This window comes from Hyaena hyaena, unplaced genomic scaffold (genome assembly GCF_003009895.1).
Source record: "Hyaena hyaena isolate Hyena2069 unplaced genomic scaffold, ASM300989v1 scaffold_15, whole genome shotgun sequence".
Taxonomy (NCBI): domain Eukaryota; kingdom Metazoa; phylum Chordata; class Mammalia; order Carnivora; family Hyaenidae; genus Hyaena; species Hyaena hyaena.
The window spans coordinates 5,518,216-5,536,876 of record NW_024080647.1 but is presented as its reverse complement, the minus strand read 5'-3'; the positions used below and the strand labels follow the sequence as shown (position 1 = coordinate 5,536,876).

At 37.4% G+C, this 18,661-nt stretch overlaps 1 protein-coding gene across 8 annotated transcripts in view; it reads right to left on the bottom strand.

Annotated features, from left to right (window-relative positions):
- The window catches only part of HERC1 (HECT and RLD domain containing E3 ubiquitin protein ligase family member 1), a 191,209-nt gene that overhangs the window by 56,859 nt on the left and 115,689 nt on the right, over nucleotides 1-18,661 (bottom strand). For 5 of the 8 annotated variants that reach the window (XM_039219818.1, XM_039219859.1, XM_039219846.1 and 2 more), the window contains 9 exons: nucleotides 17,236-17,391; nucleotides 15,190-15,296; nucleotides 14,588-14,698; nucleotides 11,212-11,388; nucleotides 7,376-7,615; nucleotides 6,922-7,005; nucleotides 4,687-5,207; nucleotides 2,164-2,939; nucleotides 13-211 (listed from right to left, as the gene is read on the bottom strand). In XM_039219818.1, the coding sequence (XP_039075749.1) occupies nucleotides 13-211; nucleotides 2,164-2,939; nucleotides 4,687-5,207; nucleotides 6,922-7,005; nucleotides 7,376-7,615; nucleotides 11,212-11,388; nucleotides 14,588-14,698; nucleotides 15,190-15,296; nucleotides 17,236-17,391 (2,371 nt within the window). The remainder of the gene's footprint in view (nucleotides 1-12; nucleotides 212-2,163; nucleotides 2,940-4,686; nucleotides 5,208-6,921; nucleotides 7,006-7,375; nucleotides 7,616-11,211; nucleotides 11,389-14,587; nucleotides 14,699-15,189; nucleotides 15,297-17,235; nucleotides 17,392-18,661) is intronic. The other 3 variants (XM_039219851.1, XM_039219831.1, XM_039219840.1) reach the window with 3 other exon arrangements.

The window sequence follows — 18,661 nt, the reverse complement described above, 5'->3', positions numbered from 1 at the left end:
CAGTTTCCCTACCTCAGAAGACTAAGTGGCATCACGCCTGGGGATTCAGATGCAGGTACTGTTTCTGTGTCAGTGACTGGAGTGGTGGCAGTCGTGGTGTCCTCCAGCGAGCTGCTCATAAAGGAAGTTGTGCTCGAGGCTGATGGGCTAGTAGTAACTGGCGTTTGTGCCTGCTGGGCTTGGTCACTTTCTTCAGCTTGTTGATCAATCTCTATAAACCAAGGTAAATGTTAAGAAAGTAATAAGGATTCGTTTTTTCACAAGTGACATGTAAATGAAAAACCTTAAACTTTTAATTTGAAAAGTTTCTAAATATGTTTCCTCCGTGCCAATTTCTATGAAATATTTTTTAATGCTCTTGCATATATACATCCTTGTATTCACTACTATAGTCTTACTATAGACTCTACAAATAATAAGGTAATAAATACACTTTTGTAATCATTTCCTTTTTTAGAAAAGAAGTTTCTCTTAAAAACAAAAAAGAGGGACATCTAGGTTGCTTGGTCAATTAAGTGACCGCCTCTTGAATTTTGCTCAAGTTATGATCTCACAACTCCTGAGATGTTCTGCACTGGGCTCTGCGCTAACTGCTCACTGCTTGGAATTTCCTCTCTCTCTTTCTCTTTCTGCCTCTCCCCTGCTTGCATGTACATAAAAATAAACTTAAAAAAATAATAACAAAAATAGTCTCACTTTTGTTTGTATGATTTGACTAAAGGTTCTCTAAAGTATCGAATCATTAAAACTGTATTTCCTGGGTGAGCCTGAGTGGCTCAATTAAAGCATCCACTCTTGATTTTGGCTCAGGACATGATCTCACAGTTCATGGGATTGAGCCCCGTGTCAGGCTCCATGCTGTCAGCACAGAGTCGGCTTGGGATTCTCTTTTTCCAGCCCTCCCCGATTTGCGCTTGTGCTCTCTTTCTCTCTCTCTCTCAAGGTAAATAAATAAACTAAAAAAGCCCTCTATTTCCTGGGGTGCCTGGGTGGCTCAGTTAGTTGAGCATCCAACTCTTGAATTCAGCTCAGGTCATGATCCCAGGGTTGTAGAATCAAGCCCCACGTCAGGCTCTGCACTGAGTGTGGAGCCTGCTTGAGTTTCTCTCTCTCTACCCCTCTCATGCTCTCTCTCTCTCTCAAATAAAAAACAATAAGTTTTTTTAAAAACCCTGTATTTCCTTAGCACTTCTATTTTGATGCCTATCTTTAGTCTTTAAATAGGCAAAAATGAAGACATGCAAATATAAGTAATATGTGTAAATATAATACAAATCTAGACAGAAACCCCATCCCCTAAAAAGGACAATGTCTCACAAACAAACTACTCCTAAGAGCTAAAGAAATTAATTAAATGTCTAAGAGCTTACAAAGCATTTACAAATTTTCCTCTTATCTGGTAAGTGAACTTACAAATAAACATAATATCAAGAAAGTACTTACCACAAAGACAGCTATTTCTATTGTGGTTGCTAAATGGCCACATACCTACATAATCATGACCTTAAAACTATTTACATGCAACATGTACTTTCCTCTGCTTATCTACCATTTAATCTATGAAAGGAAGAAAGATAGTTAAGAAAAAGAGAAGGCAGGAAGAAGAGGAAGGGAAAAAAGAAAAAAAGGAAATGCAGTTCCATGAAGGCAAGGGACTTTGTTCACAGCTGACTTTCTAGACCCAAGAAGAGTACCTGGCATATAACAGGCACTCAGTAAATATTTACTGAATATATTTCATTTTTATCTCAGAATTCTTATTATCCCAAAAGGTAAAGATAAAGATAAAATAAGGGCTTTTATTTTCTACAATACAGAATCTATAAAAGTAGTACTTTAAATGTCTCTGAGAAGTTATCAGTATATATATTTTGAATCAGATCAATAAATTATCAAGAATCTTTTGTGGCATGAGTTAAGTTTTACAAAATGTAGGAATAATAATTCAGTTCTGTGCTTTTATAGGTTTAAAATAGAAAATTACAGTTAGGCAGATAATTATTAATATAAAAGAAACAAAAAACCTGTTTACCTCGCAAAGGAAAAACAATGTGAAAACTGCTTTCGCCAAAAAGGTTTTTTATAAATAACTTACAGAATATATCATATCTGTCATGAATAATTTCAACAACACATAAGGAAAAGAAAAAACAGATAACATACCTTGCTTAATTTTGCCCCCAAACTGGTCTTCCAGGAGCCCATGGACCACTAATTTGTAGATCATGGCTTGAGCTCGTTCCAGATCAGCTAATCCCAAGGCTCTCTTTATGGGCGACCGCATGACTGCCCGCTTCACCATGTGTCTCATTAGGAACTGCAAGGCTGCTCGCATCTCCACATCTTCATGAACAACTGGAGAGCTTGCACAGTCTGAGTTATGGCCATTTTCAGCCAGAACTTTTGGTATCAGCAACAGCTCAGCATATTTACTACAGCCAAGAAGAGCACTAAGTGATTTCATAGCACCGAGGTAGAGATAGGACAGCTGGACTGCTCTGATTTCTGACTGGGCTATGTCATGGTTTTTGGATATGTGTTCGTGATTTTTTCTTTTTCCTTCTGTTATCTGATGTTGGGATTCCACAATGGGCAGTGTTGAGTCTAAAGAAAATGAAGCTATTTCGTTTTCGGATTTGGAGGTTGTGGTACCCTGATTTTTTACATCATCAGATGGTAAGCCTGTTCGCATATCTAAAGCAGATTCACTCTCGGTTTTCTGCTCAACATCCCCTTTCTCCTCAGACTCATGTCGGTGTTTCTTTTCATGTCGCTTGGTGCTCTGTTTGCCCATGTCTTCATGAATACCAGTCAGATACGTGAGGTCCAGCAACACAGAAGCTGTCAGGCCTCGGAATCGCGCCACATCAAAAGGCAGTGGTTCACAGGGCTCCAGATTATACAATGGAGTATCACTAGGCGACCAAAAAGTTGGGAAGCTTTAATAAAGATCAGAATGACACAGGAAGAAGCAAGTGAGGGATAGACGGGAGGAAGGTACAGAAAATAATGTAAACAAAATAAGATGCATCATGTACACAGTACAAAGGATAATTTACACAAACTAGAGAAATTATTACAGAGAGAAAAATGAATCTATTATGAGAAAATGGGGAGATGTGATGCTAAATGCAAAAGCAATGAGATGTGCATGTACTTTCAAATCAGAATACTGTTACTACAATGCAAGGCAGAATTAGCAAAATTTCTATAAACAAATAGTAAATATACCTTTCAAGTCTGCCATCATAGTGTGAAAGCAGCCACTGAATACCTAAATAAATGGGTGTGACTGTGTAACATTATTTGCAAAAACAAGGGGTAGGCCAGATGTAGTTTTGTCTATCCCTGATGTAAGCTATTTGGAAAGTAGTGTAATAAATTTTACTTATTACATGGATAATGACTATAACTTATTCCAGAGAAGATTTTGTTTCCATTTAAAACATTACTTTGTAGTCTTCAATTAATGCCTCTAATTTATAGTTTAAGCAAAAATATGATCACATAATTCCTGGTATTTGGCAAGAATTTACTGAAGTTTAAAAATGTTATAAGTACACAAAATGTAAAGCTGTAGCAAGGATATAAAGTTTGGTGGCATAAATTTGTTATATTAACCTAAATCCTAGTTCTAGCTTAACCTTCCTTAATCTTTATTTTCCCTTTGCCTTATTTTCTTATTTGTTTTAATTTGATTAATTTATTTTGCTATGTTACATGTACATTTTAATAAGGAATCAAAATCCTTTCTGAAACAAGGCAAAGAATAAAAGAAAAGGTGAATATTTTCATGTAACATTGTAAATTTTTATTGGTTTGGTGAAATGGGGGAAAGTAGGATTCATTAACTCCTAAAATTATATATGAAGATTATACATGTTTTATTTTCAGCTGAGAGAATCTATAGCTGTTGTTAGATTCTAAAACAGTACTGCCTCCAAAGAAATCTTAAGAATCTGTTTTAGACATTTTCCCATGTCATATTAACACTATTATTAAGCAATCACTTCAGGCAGTATAATGAAGTTATATATTATCATTAATAAATCCACATTTTCAATGAAGATACTTGATGCGTTTCCTTTGAAACATGAAGTTTCTATTTCACACTAGTCCTGTCTGACTGTAAACACATCTAAAGTCTTTAAAGTATATAGTTTGTGTTAACATTTCTATCCAAAATATTGCATACTGAAGGGACAGAAATATGTGCTTAAAAAAAAAAAATAAGAGTACTTATATCACAGTTAATCCCAAACTTAATTTTAGTCACTCAAATGTTCCTGCCTACATTCAAAGCCCACTTACATAAAATGTAACTGACAAATCTGCAGGCTGGATTTTTTCTATCCCAGTGTGTAACGGAAATGATCAAAAAGCAAGTAGCCAAATGAAAACCAAAGACAGTTCCCAGTCAAACCTAAATTAGTGAGCTTACCATTTCTTCACAAAACAAAACAAAACAAAACAAACTATATATTTTATAAACCACTAGTATTCCAGGGAACATGGTTTCAGATATATTCTTTTATGAACACATTACTCAGACCCACTGTATGAAAAAAAAATTATTTTAAAAACTGGCAGCTCACCTACAATACATAGTTACTCACTGTCCACAGGCAATGGCCCATTTCACCATTAAACACTCGTTTGCTAAAAGTGTAACTCAACAGATCATACCTGATGGTAATTTCTGCTTCATCCCATTGGACCTTGGCAGACGTGCTGCCCTCTTTGACCACTCCCAGCAGCGTGGCATGGCGCCCAGTTTGCTTGTGAACGCACCGACCTCCAACTCTAAGACCAGCATCAACTCCTCCTATCACTGCCAGCACAGGCCACACCTCTATGCAAAGGGTCCTCAGCTGCGGCTCTGAGAGGTCAGCAAGGCCATGTCTACTATGTTTACCTTTCTCTTCCTCTTTGCTCTCCTTCTCCTCTCTCATTTCATTTTCCTCTCGGCTTTGAACCGAGCGGCTTTTCTTTAGCTTCTGACCTGACTCTTTAATACATATCTTAATTTTATGCAGCCTTTCCATCATTTTTTTGTTAATGCAGTAAGTCCAACGGTCTGTTCGGTGAAGGATACGGATAAGCTGAATAGTGGCCTCCGCCAGCACTGCTGCTACTGGACTACAAATAGGGTCTCCTGGAAGTAAGTCTCGTGGTGTGCCACGCATTTGCATGTCACAAATTTTCACCTATAAGGAAAAAAGAAGGCGGTCAATTTGTGATATTAATAGTTCTCCGAAACCATTAGTCACCAGACATTCTAGCACATGTAATCCCATGCTAAACGAGGGTTTGGTATTCTAATACGTGTGTATTATACCACTGGCTGCTGGTAAGGAGTGAGCAAATATTACAAATCTACTAAAGTTAGTAACAGTATGGTCCTCTGAAACAAGCTGCCCCGTTATTAAAACTTCCTCCTGTAGCCTGTGAGTATTAGAGCTGTTGCAGCCACCCAAAAGGTACATATAAACCAAGGTATATGCGACTGCCTCAATTTATGCAAAAAAAAGCCTTGAGAATCTAGTCATGCTCATCCTCAAGACAAATCCTGGTACCATCTTATTACACTATTCGGTGGACACAAAGATAACACTTTAAGTCTAGATAACCAGTATATTCCCAACCTACACACATTTAAAATAAGACACGGAGGTTAAATTAAAAGAAGAGCAAGACTTGGATCCAAATCTGAATTCTGCATAATCTTGGGAAATTATTTAACTTCACTAAACCTCAGTTTTTTCATCTGAAAAAAAATTGCACTAATAATAATATCTATCTCTTACGGTTAAAGAGTAAATGAGACAATGCACATAAAGTGCTTATTACTACAGTGCCAAATACATAGTAAATGTTCAAAAAGATGCTAACTACCATTAATATTGTTTTTATCAGAGACTGTGAAACTTATCAGAAAAGGCTTCTGGGCAGAATAAATTGTTTGGGACATAGTGTACAGATGAATTAATTCCTTCAAGGTTCACAGATGTTGGGGAGCAACAGGCCATCACTCTAACCAGGTCACAGCAGAGGCTATTTTGGGCTCTAAGAATATCATTGAGAAAGGGACGACTGAGTACTGGGCTGTCTCTGAACTTCATCCCCAGTTTTGTTGACTGCATATTCAGTAGGTAGCTCCTTTCACTTATGAGCTGCTAGCTTAAAATTCTACCATCTTAGAAATTTCAGAAACACATTTAAAAGCATAGAATAAAAGGCAATTTTCATAGGTAGGACTGACCAAGTTCAGCAATTCCATTATAGATATATGACAGTGTGAAAACTTTCTACTACAAAATAACTAGAAATTCTGGAGACGAGAGCTCAGAAGTGAAAGGATGTGGTAGAAAACAAACCAACAGGGAGATCACAATGAAGTTTGTCTCTGCTTGGCTTTTAGATAAGGAGGAAAAAAAAGTTTTTAGTGAGAGTGTAGCTCTTTAATACTGTCCTCCTGAAGGTGTGGGGTTCAAATTAACACCATCTATAAGGTATAAGAACCCCTTCAGCTGAATGAGCCTCAGGTTCCACATCACAACTAGATCTGCCATTATTCAGCTAAGGGTACCTGATTACATTTAATATTATTTCTAGATCTCTTTCTCATATGTACAACTGCCAATGAACCAGATTACTCCTAAACTATTGCCTATAATTCCTATAATTGAAAGTTGACTCATTATATTCAAATTGCCAGAATATGAAATAGTGCCTTAAAGAAGAGTAAAGGCAACTTCTAAAAATAATCTAACTTTCTAGGAGAGTAAATTACCTGAACAGGTACCTTTAATGGTAGAAATACTTTATTCCACTTATAAACTCTATCTGATCCTAACAAATATTAATTTAAAAAAGGCAAATATCCTTTACACTTAAGTATAAAATCTGAAGTTTCATTACCTTCTCCCCTGGGTTGCTACTATAGAACATTACACACGGGTATAACTCTGCTGCGTCCACATCTTCAAAAGCTAATTTGGGTTCCTATAGTGTGACAGAGGAGATGAAAACAAAAAAATTTTTTTTTTTAAATATGCAATATCCAATTAAGATTCAAAGCTCTTATGAAATAGAACACAATTTACAAGATCAAATCTCAACCTTGCTAACCAAGAAAATTCCACATATAACAAATGATCCTGATTTGTTCACCTGTTTCAAAAATCTTACTGGAAATTTACTCTCTTTCTATTGTTTGTTTGGTCCTGGTAAATACTAAAAGAACCAAAAGGTATTAGAGAAAAAGCAGAGAAGAGTGGATAATGTATAAATTGAGTAACTGGCACTTAAATAACTGAGTTGAGTGTAAATAAAAACAAGAAAACATGCAATGCTTGTCAGTGAGTTTCAATACCTCTCCATTTTTCCCAAAGGAAATGGTTCTGGCTTCCATGTCTAACACACATGTAATGAAATCTCCTTGAGTAAAGCTGGACAACGTCAGAGTCTGTTCTCCATTGTGATAGAGGTTACCACTGTAGGCCCGGTAGAGCCACATATCCGAGGTAGTACGGTGGTTAAAGTCATGTACTGGCCAGCGAGAAACTCCAACACACGTGCCTTCATTACCTCTGTTTTCCTTCACAATGTAAAACTGAAATGAAAATGGTAATGTTCACTAATATCCAAAAAACTTGTTTATATATAATTAACCGTATAAAACCAAAACGGGGGAATGTGCTCACAAATAAACACTAATGCATTTATGGGACTACAGTAAGTTCACTTTCAGCCTAAGTGAAAATAAGATATAAATGAAGCAATTTCATCATTTTATAAACTAGATGAAGATTCACTAGAACTAGAACAATTCTGACTCGTTAAAATATAATTACAGTATTATTTGGAGAAAAGAGAGACAGACAAGTGGGAAAAGATAGTGCTCTGGTGCCTGGTGGCTATGGAGTTATATGTGTTATGAAACAGCAGGTAAATTGAACTGTTGAGAGAGATCAAAGTTACCTACAGAATTCAAAAATAAAAGATCTAACCATAGGAGAGTTAGCACACTGGCTCCCATGACTGCTTTTGGCCTTGTTAGCTAAAGTGAGTTAAAAAGAGGGTAAAGTTTGTGATGTGCTCTCTTGCAGGCAGAAAGAGAAAGGGGGCCAAACATCCCTACAAACAGGCTTTGGATGGGCCAAAGAATAAAAATTAATTTGCAGTTGTCTCTCCTCTGGGTGGGAAGGGAAAGAATTCAAATCTCCCTGAAGGTGAGTTCTGGGTAGATTAAAAAAAATTAGAAGTGTGTATTGCTTTTTCTTCTAAGTAAGAAGAAAAAAAAAATAAATCAGTTCCCAGAGCTGGAGCAAAGCTTTAAATAAAGAAATAAGGAAGAAAAGAAAAGAAAAGAAAAGAAAAGAAAAGAAAAGAAAAGAGGAAAGGAAAGGAAAAGAAAGGAAAGGAAAGGAAAGGAAAGGAAAGGAAAGGAAAGGAAAGTAAAGGAAAGAAAAGAAAAGAAAAGAAAAGAAAAGAAAAGAAAAGAAAAGAAAAGAAAAGAAGAGAAAAGAAAAGAAAAAGGAAAAGAGACAATACAAACACCTCTCTAGTTGTTTTCTTTAGCCTAGATGCTTCCACTGCTATAACAGTGACCCTGACCCAACAAATTACCCTAAATTTACTGCTAGGGCTTTGAGTAAAGCTGAAATCTGAGTTAATTAAAACAAAACAAAACAAAACAAAACAGCATTTGCAAGTGTTTTGTGGCTACTGCATCTGGATGTATGATAAAAATTGATGTAAAATTAATAAATCCTAAGGGATCATCCTGATCAGTGAAAGGTACAAAGGAAAACTTGTTAGGGAGGTACACTTCCATGTTTTTTGCCACCAACGGGTCAATTTAAACTCTTTTGAGTATTGGAAACAAAATAAGTTTCCATAACTGATGATTTTTGCTATGATTTTTGCCTCTGGAAAAAGGGAGACCAAATAAAAAGAGTGGTAATCTCCAGACAGAGATACACAGGTACACTTTCAGAGTTTTAAAAAGCAGTTTTACTTGCCATTGAGTTCTTATAAAATCTGATATCTGACTCTTAGAGGCTAATGATTTTCCAGACTAAATTTTGACTGGCTAAATTTGGACTCTAAACTGACAAGGCAAAAACAAAAAAAATTAAAACAAACAAAAGAACAAAACACTCCCAGAAAGAGATTTATTTTTTCTAGGCTGCTCACTAGATAAATAATTAGGATAAAAGAGGAGGTTTTTAAACCTTCTATTTTGAAAAAAAAAAAAATTTTAACTGGGATTTTGTCCTGACCAAATTCCTAACTAACTGTTCTGTTTAAGTTGTATGAAAATGTTTTTGCGTGAAAATTCTTTTGTCCTTGCCCCCAACCCTTCTGGACAAAAGGTCTAAATGAAGATTTAAAAATGGCTGAAAAAATCTGAAGTTATAATTATTAAATGAGACATACTGATTTTAGAAAAAGGGAGAAGGAGAAAAAACAAACAAACAAACAAACAAAACCTAGACCCTTGGGAAGTCTGGAGGAGTGGAGAAGGCTTTAATGACCTTTGTTTTTCAGAAATGTTTCTCTTGGGAGGCAGAGGGGAGAATCAATATTGTCTTGAAGGCTACTGTGAGTACTTCACGTTCAACCTGACTGCTGAGGCTTCCATCACAACTGACAGACTGTAAGAAACAGGGTGGTCCCAGCACCTGCATATTCCCCAGCACACCTCTAAATATCATCATGCTCTTCAGACAGATAAAGTTAAGTCAGAGACAAACAAAACCATTTAAATGCCTGCCTTTAGGCAGTACCTGAGTCCCACTGACTCTAAATTATTCAAACTGCACTGGGAACCAAGCGTGGGAAGTCCTCTGGTGAAAGGTCACATTGGGGCCCTGTTAACATGTTCTCCTTAACTACTGTACAACTTGATTAAGGGTATCCTAGTGATTATACATTCTTTGTTTCCAGGAATAGCATGTATGCCTTCTAGAACTGTATTCTTGTGTGTATACCCTATCATGATACTACCTGAGCCCTGGACTGGCCAGAGTTGTGCTGTGCTGAACTGATGCCTAAATGAGTTAATACAGAAACTTAAGGACAAATCTACATGGCTTTTTATGACAGACTTTTATGGTTAATGAGATTTATTTTTAACTAGCTAAGTCTAGGACCACCTAGGAAGCATAGTTGAAGTCAAGAGTACAGGCTGGTCTCACCCTGGTGTCTGGGGTCCCTACTGATAATAATTTTACTATAAAGAGACTATGTCTAAGAGCCAAGGAGGTGGACTGTGCCAAAAAGGAGTTAGTATAGCAGAGACTACCATACTTAGAAAGGCCTGCTTGCAGATGTGGGTCCTTGGCTGGCATCTGGAACTAGAATGGTATACAGTTCCCTTCACTGATAAAAACTTTCCCTAGGCTCATTACACCTGGACTGTTTTGTACAACATTATAGTTTAACATAAACAACAGCTTTCCTTCTGGGAATCTAAAGTTTTAGTGTATGTCAGACAAAGGGCATGTGATCAGCACGCAATAAAAATCTTGGGCACAGGGGCTCGTGGGTGGCTTAGTCGGTTAAGCGTCCGACTTTCGCTTAGGTCATGATCTCGCAGTTCGTGGGTTCGAGCCCCGTGTCGGACTCTGTGCTGACTGCCAGCTCAGAGCCTGGAGCCTATTTCAGAGTCTGTGACTCCCTCTCTCTCTGACCCTCCCCTGCTCACGCTGTCTCTCTCTCTCCTAGAAATAAATAAAAATATTAAAAAAAAAAAAATCTTGGGCACAGAATCTCTAATGGGCTTTCCCAGGCAGGAAACATTTACTGTATTTTCATGGCTGAGTATGATCTCTGTGACCCCTCATGAGATGGATTATCATAATTTTTTAACTTCATTAAAAAATTTTTTGAGGAAACTTCAGAAGAAGTTATAGAGGTTACAAAAACAACAGAGTTCCTATATACCTTCATTCAGTTTCCATTTATGTTAACATCTTACATAATGATAGAACACTTACATGATTTTTTTTAAGTAGGCTCCATGCCCAACATAAGGTTTGAACTCACAACCCTGAGATCAGGAGTTGCATGCTCTACTGACTGAGCCAGCCAGGTGACCCTACATATGATTTTTAAAAGTTTTTGATACATATTTTTGGTAAGAACATTTTTTGGTAAGGACTAAAAGACACAATGCTAAAAGCTTCTTGGAATTCTACATACCTTCCACTGATAGCATCCAGAAGTTACTCCAGTTGATGCCAATCCATATCCTTTTCCTCCACTGCCATGAGTTAAAATCTGTCCATTCTCCACTAGGCAACACTGGGCTTTCTCTGGATCAAAGGATACTTCTTGTATAGGAAGATTCTCATCTTCTTCCTCCAACTCTCCCTGCTTCTACCAAAAAGGAAGTTGGGTCAGCATTTTGGAAAAATCCAGATCTCAGTTAATCTAGTATATATTCTAAGGCTCTTTGATTCCACAAACTCTATGTACCAGGTACAATGCAGGCAAGGGAACTCAATGATAAATACAGCAGGGTCTGTGCATAAAGCTTACAATCCAATTAGGGGCCACAGAAATAAATAACATCAGCATTGTGGAGAATAACAAGAGTTATATGACAAGTATTGCAGAAACATAAAGGTATAAGTGTCTAAACATGTTTGGGAAAGATAAGGAAAGCATTCAAAAGAGGAGGAATTCTGAGCTGAGAAATGATGAGAAGGCATTCAGCAGATGGTCAGAGAAAGGCATTCAGGCAGGATATAGACCATTGTGTCAAGGCTTGGAGATACAAAAGAGTTCAGTAATTTATGGTAACTGCAGGCAGTGTAGAACATCTAGAGGATGAGACAGACAAAAAAGGAGGCTAGAAGGAGAAAAAAGAACAAAATCATGGGAAGCCTTGAATGCCATTTGAAGTTTGAACTTAACAGACAACAAGGAGTGCCTACACAAATTTATATAGAGAATCTCTAATCAGATCTGTGTTTGATAAACACTTTTGTTCGGGGTATATAGGATGAAGGTAGAGAGATCAATCAGATCTTGCAGTAATCACTGCAAGAGTTCAAGTAAAAAATAATTGGAACTTGAGCTTATTAATTCATTCAATGAGTATTAGGCATCTACAATGTGGAAGGCACTATACCAGGTCCTATAAATTCAGCAGTATATTAGATAGAGATAAGATCTCTGCTCTCACAAAACTTACATATATATTAGAATTTTATTTTAGAAGGTGGAGACAGAAGATAAACAAAAAATATCAGGTAATAACTGCTATGTTGAAGTTAAAGCAAATCATAACAGAGTATGTGACAACTAACTCTAGATTGAAGATAAGGAAAAGACTCTCTGAAGTGATAATCAAGTTGAGACCTGAAAAGTAAGAAGAACCTGACATCTGAAAAACCTATGAGGGAATTACTCTAGGCAGAAATAGCCATGCAAAGCATAAAAGAAGGAACTAAGCTAAGTGTGTTCAAGAAACAGGAAGAAGACGGGGTGCCTGGGTGGCTCAGCAGGTTAAGCGACCGACTTCAGCTCATGATCTATCTGTCTGTGAGTTCAAGCCCCGTATCAGGCTTTGTGCTGGCAGCTCAGAGCCTGGAGCTTGTTTCAGATTCTGTGTCTCCCTCTCCCTTGCTCATGCTCTGTCTTTCTTGCTCTCAAAAATAAATAAGACATTTAAAATAGTAGATAAACAAACAAAAAAAGAAAGAGGAAGAAGCAAATTGCTCTGAGTGTAGTAAGCAAAAGGGAGAGAACAAGTAGTTCTAGAGTTTATCCCAAAAATGATGAGAAACCATTGGAGGATTTTAAGCACAGGACCAGCGTGGTATGATATACAGTTTAAAAGATCATTCTAGATCCCAGGCAGAGAAAGGACTACAGGGAATTAACAATGAAAACAAAAAGAGCATTTAGGAGGCTATTGTATAGTCCGAGCCAGAGATGATAGTGGTTTGGAAAAGGGTGATGACAGAGGAATAAGGAGGTGGGCAAATTTAAGTTATATTTTATAAAGGAAACAATAGGACTTGAAGATTGTTTGGAGGGAAAAAATGAGGGGTAGGGGTGGGGGTAGTGGTGGCAGAAAGAGGATAACACCTAGGTTTTTTTTAGCCAAGTCACTAACTAGGAAGATAGGAAAGCTGGGGAAGGAATAGGATTTGATAGAACTAAAAATGCTAAGAAGTATGAGATGCCTACTAGACTATCATTTAAGTAGCAAGGCAAGTAGAAGATAGATATGTAAGCCCAGAATTCAGGGAAAATGTTAGAACTGGAAATCAAAAATTTGGGAAGCAATGGCATATGAATCTGAATAAGGTTTTGTTGGGTGCAGGAAAAGGAATGGGGATGATAGTTAGAAAAAGAAGGGGTCTTGGGACCAAGCCCTGAGATAATCCAAAACTTAAAAGGAAGAGGAAGAACGAATTAAAACAGAATGAGAAGAGGTCACTGTACTGAAACAGAAGGAAAACCAGAAAAAGTGTGGACTCAAAAAACCAAGAGAAAGATTAAGGTAGCTAAATGAATGGATTTCAGAGCTATATAGGAAGTAAAATCAATGGGGCTCAGTGACTATGTGGATGGGGAGACATTAGGAAAATCTAGAATTCCCAAGAATTCAGGTTTGGTATGCTATGTGAATGATGGTGCTGTCAATTAGGAAATGGGACAGGGAGAAAAGTATAAAGGTTTGATGGGGAGACACGTGGGCTAGCATTTAAGTTTGGAAGGCACTGCATATAGATGAAAATGGTCCTGGGTATACTGAGGTTGTTGGAAAAGCTAAAAATGGAACTCTTGAGGGACAGCAGGGATGGAGATTAGGAGAACCAGGCACCAAAGAAGAGATGCCTCTAGAGGGAACCAAGAACTGGCAGAGGATTGGAGATGTAAGAGTAAGGTAGTTAGGAAAACAACGGAAGGCTAGAGTTTCCAGAGATGCAGTAAGATGTGGACAAAAATGTGCATCCTGTATTTAGCAATTAGCACCTACCTATGTCATTTAATTTTGGTGCTTTGACGGAAGATCAACAACTGAGTCGGAGAAAATGAGAACTAAGGAGTGGCTACAACAAAGTATAAAATTACTCTTTTGAGAAGCTTAGCAATGAAGGAGAAGAGAGGAACAAGGGAAGCTTCTTGGATAAAAAGGGGTTTGAGGGGGCGCCTGGGTGGCTCAGTCGGTTGGGCGTCTGACTTCGGCTCGGGTCATGATCTCGCGGTTTGTGGGTTCGAGCCCCACGTCGGGCTCTGTGCTGACAGCTAGCTCAGAGCCTGGAGCCTGCTTCAGATTCTGTATCTCCCTCTCTCTCTCTGACCCTCCCCTGCTCATGCTGTCTCTCTCTCTCAGTAATAAAGCATTAACACAAATCTTTTTTTTAAAAAAAAAGGGGGGGTTGGAAGGGTGGGAATGAGAAATGTTTATAAGCGGAGAAGAAAGAACCAGTGGGGAAGAAGAAAGTGCAGAGAGAATATAGAATAACTGATAGAACAAAGTCCCTCAGAGGAGAAGGGAGCCAGAGACAGGGTATTCATTTGTGCTGTCTCAAAATACCTTTTTGGAAGAATCGCTTACCTGTAACTTTATTTCTTGTTCTTTTTCCTTTATCTGAATAGCATGTTTGGCCTGAGCAATGGGTGTCTCCCACATACAGTCTGACAGAAGGGAAAAGAGGCGTTCAACAACCTATTTATTGAAGGAAAAAGAATGATGAAATTTGTAAAAGGTTAATTTTAAGTAATATTAGAAAGACAAATCATGTAACTAATACTAAGTCTCATGTGAAATTTGATTTTACCAAAGTCCAACAGCTACTCTGAGCAGTTTGTTGTAATTTAAGTCTTTTTTCTTAGAAAGATTATTAGCCCACTAGAAAGTGAGGCCATGCAACCTCACACACTTCTCTCTCTAAAGGCCCAAACCCAGTAAGAAATTCCACAGACCTTCCTTTCCTTCTGACCTTCTAAGAATTAACTATCTCCCTACTCCTCCTCATACCCATAACTTAATTTCTCTTTCTCCTTGCTTAGAAATTAAATAATAAGGCATTCTCAGAAGCAGAAGTTTTGCTATCGAATAAATGACACATTTACAACCGAAGAGACTATAATTTACATTCTGGGAAAATAATATTACAGATGTGAAAAGTATCTTCTAATAGTTTTAAAAATAGAAACCTGAGCCATTTGATCATCTTCTACACCAGATTCACAAGCTGGTAGCACAGCCTCAAGGACGTGAAGTGCAAGGAGCCTCGTTCTTAGGTTACCAACGAGAGGAATACCTGGGGGGGGGGGAAAGCAATTTTCTTATTATTAGTGTAAATTAAATTCAAAGTGTAAAGGAGGGGCGCCTGGGTGACTTAGTTGGTTAAGTGTCTGACTTTGACTCAGGTCATGATCTCATGGTTCATAAGTTTGAACCCCGCATACAGCTCTGTGCTCCAGCTTGGGGTCTGGAGCCTGTTTTAGATTCTGTGTCTCTCTCACTCTCTGCCCCTCCCCCACTTGTGCTCAGTCTCTCTCTCTCTTCTGTCTCCTCTCTCTCTCTCTCTCTCTCTCCTCCCACTCCCCAAAAATAAACCAACAATAAAAAAAAAAAGTGTAAACGAACTTCTTGAATAAAAATATTTGAAGCTCCTAAGCATTTATGGGTGGAATGGACAAAACTTCAACCTATTATCACAAGAATTTTATAGACAGCCCGTACCCCACTAAGGTACATGAATATTCAGGTTTATGTCTCAGTTTTTATGTATATAAAGGGAACAGCATTATTATAACTACCTGTGCCAGGTACTATGTTATGAATTTCATACACATTAACTCTATGGATCTTTACAAATCTTCCATCATATCCCTGTTTTGTTGATGAGGAAAGTGAGGCTAAGAGAAGTTAAGTAATGTGACCATAGCTCAGCAGAGGCAGAAGTAGAATTTTAAACAAGTCTGTTCATCTGTTAAGCTCAGGTTTATCATAAGCTTTCATTGCTGCTTCTCCATCCATGCCCTGACTGTCTCACAGAGATTTTAGGATTACTGAGGAGTAAGCAGTTTATACTTTTCTGAAGTAAGCAAAAGTAGAGACAGATTAATGATGCTCTTTTTTACACCTACTACTACAACACCAGATAAAAATAAATAAATATCTGATTTTTTCTTTATGCTTCACGACTTTGATCAATGTTATATAAGCTTCACCTTATTAAATAAGAAAAAAAGCTGTTATAAATTATACTAGTTAAGAAAAACTAGCAAAGTATATTGAGAATGTATACATATAAAATGACCTGTACCATGGAAAATTAAATTGTTTTAGCATGTTTAAGAAAGACTAGGGATGATGAAAAAGTTCTGGAAATGGAGAGTACTTATGGTTGAATAACACTGTGAATGTACTGAATGTCCTTGAATTGTACACTTCAATAGTTAAAAGCTGTAAATTTTATATTTTATACCACTGCAAATTTTACGTATATTTTACCACAATTAAAAAAAAGACTAGGGGAGTGGGACGCCTGAGTGGCTCAGTCAGTTAAGCATCCGACTTTGGCTCAAGTCATGATTTCACAGTTCATGAATTGGAGCGCCATGTGCCTGACTGCCCCCCCCCCCCGCCTCTCCCTGCTCTCTGTCTCATGCAGAGAGACATGTCTCTGCCCCTCCTACGCTTGTACTCTCGCTCTCAAAATAAATGAATAAACTTAAAAAAAAAAAAAAAAAAGAACAGTAGGAAGGGACAGGTAGTAATATATGCAAGCACACCAAACTTTTAGAATAAGAACCCGGAGTTAGGCTCACTACATAGAACTTGCACAGATAACACACAATCAGAACTTACAATCAAGACAACAGAAATCATGTTATGATTACAGAGAATGGACAAATCAGATCTGCATTTTGATAATCCAACAAGTGACATCAAAATATGTACCTATTATTAAATAGGATGTTTTCTATTTATTTTTATTATGGTAATTCAAACAAATAGAGCCAATTTCTCTAGATTAAATCCATAATCTGGCCTGGTGCTTTCTATTAATTCCTATCAATTTTTATTCCTAAAATTAATTTTATTTTGATCAGAAAACAGAAGTCAGAAACTCAGAAAACAGAAGTCTTGAAATGAAGGTCAAATATTCAATGTTGCTAAAGTGTGGTATTATCTGAGTAAAATATATGCAATGTATAAAAACACTCTAAAATAAGGCAAAGGTCATATACCTGAAGAACACTTCTGAGATGCTATGTTTAGAAGCACCTCTGTCCATTTTGGGGAAGCCATTTTTGACTGAATTGCTTTTGAAGATACAACTCTGCGAAGAAAAACTAAAAAATCCCCCAGATGTAGTTCTGCTGCATGTTGTTTCCTAAGAGCTGCTGAAGAGTGAACAGACAAGTTTATATTACAACCAAAAATCCACAGGAAAAAATCGTATCAAGTAACTTGCATTTAGACTGTAGTAACCCCAAACCTAATTCAAAATCTAAGTTGTCAATTGGCTGTTGACTTTTTAAACCTTAAACAACAAAATGGGGAAAGGTCAGAAGACAACACCAAACTTAAAAAACATTTTTTACATCTGTGTACAGTAATAGTAAGGTTGCTAGAATAAAGTATGAATAATTGGTTTTGTGAATTTTTTTATTGCTATTCTAAAATGCAACAGTTCTCTATCCAAGTCTACAGTTCTATGAGGTAGAATCTGAGAGAAATGATCTGTGAACCCCCTAAATTAGTTGTATGAAAATTGTGTGTATATCTGACTAGTATAAGAGTTCACAACTTGGATCACATTTTCATAAAGTCTATGGCCTCCCCCAGCCCAATCAAATTAAGAATCATAAAAGAAGACTTTGTGTTTTCAGATTCTACAAAGAAATACATTTCTAGGCTGAGTCTGGTTTGCCTGAGCACCAACTACATGTATAAGATCTCTTATATAAACTTGCCCCAAGCAATCTTCTCAGTTTTTCCACCAGCATCAGTACCGGCTTCTCTCTTGTTGCCCCAGTCATAGTTTCCCTCCACCCTGTGCATTTTGAGTCCAGAGGACTATCAGCTTTTCCTGTAACATACCACGTTCTATCATCATCCAATACCTTTCATACTCCCTCAGCCTGGCAAAGTCCTACTCAGAGCCAAGAGGAAAAAGTATGCCAGTGAGGCAGCTGCCCAAATTATCAATCTCTAAGGGGCACTAAAACATACAAAATCATAATAATTTGAAGGCAAGTATTATACACAGCACTCCTTTCAGGGGAATCCTGACATGTCAAATTAAGGAATACACAGACAAGTCACTTAGAGGGAGACACCTGCCCCAAGGCCGCCACGCTTAGATGGCCAGCAATCTACTTTCACAGACATCTTGTCATAACTGAAGGACATCTGTTCTGGTGAGATGGGTATGCATGTCTATGACAGAATTAGAATACTGGTGACAATCAAAGAAAATTGTACTCCTTTGCTACAATTCCTCTACATGGTACTCTACCTCTTCTTTACTTAAATATAAGCAAATATTTTTATAAGATCAGTTTGAAGAATATAAAGTTGTTGGCCTGCCCTGGATAGACACATATCACTCTGACCTTGTTCCTACACATTCTTCAAAATCCAGTTCAAAAGCTACCTCTTCTATGAAGC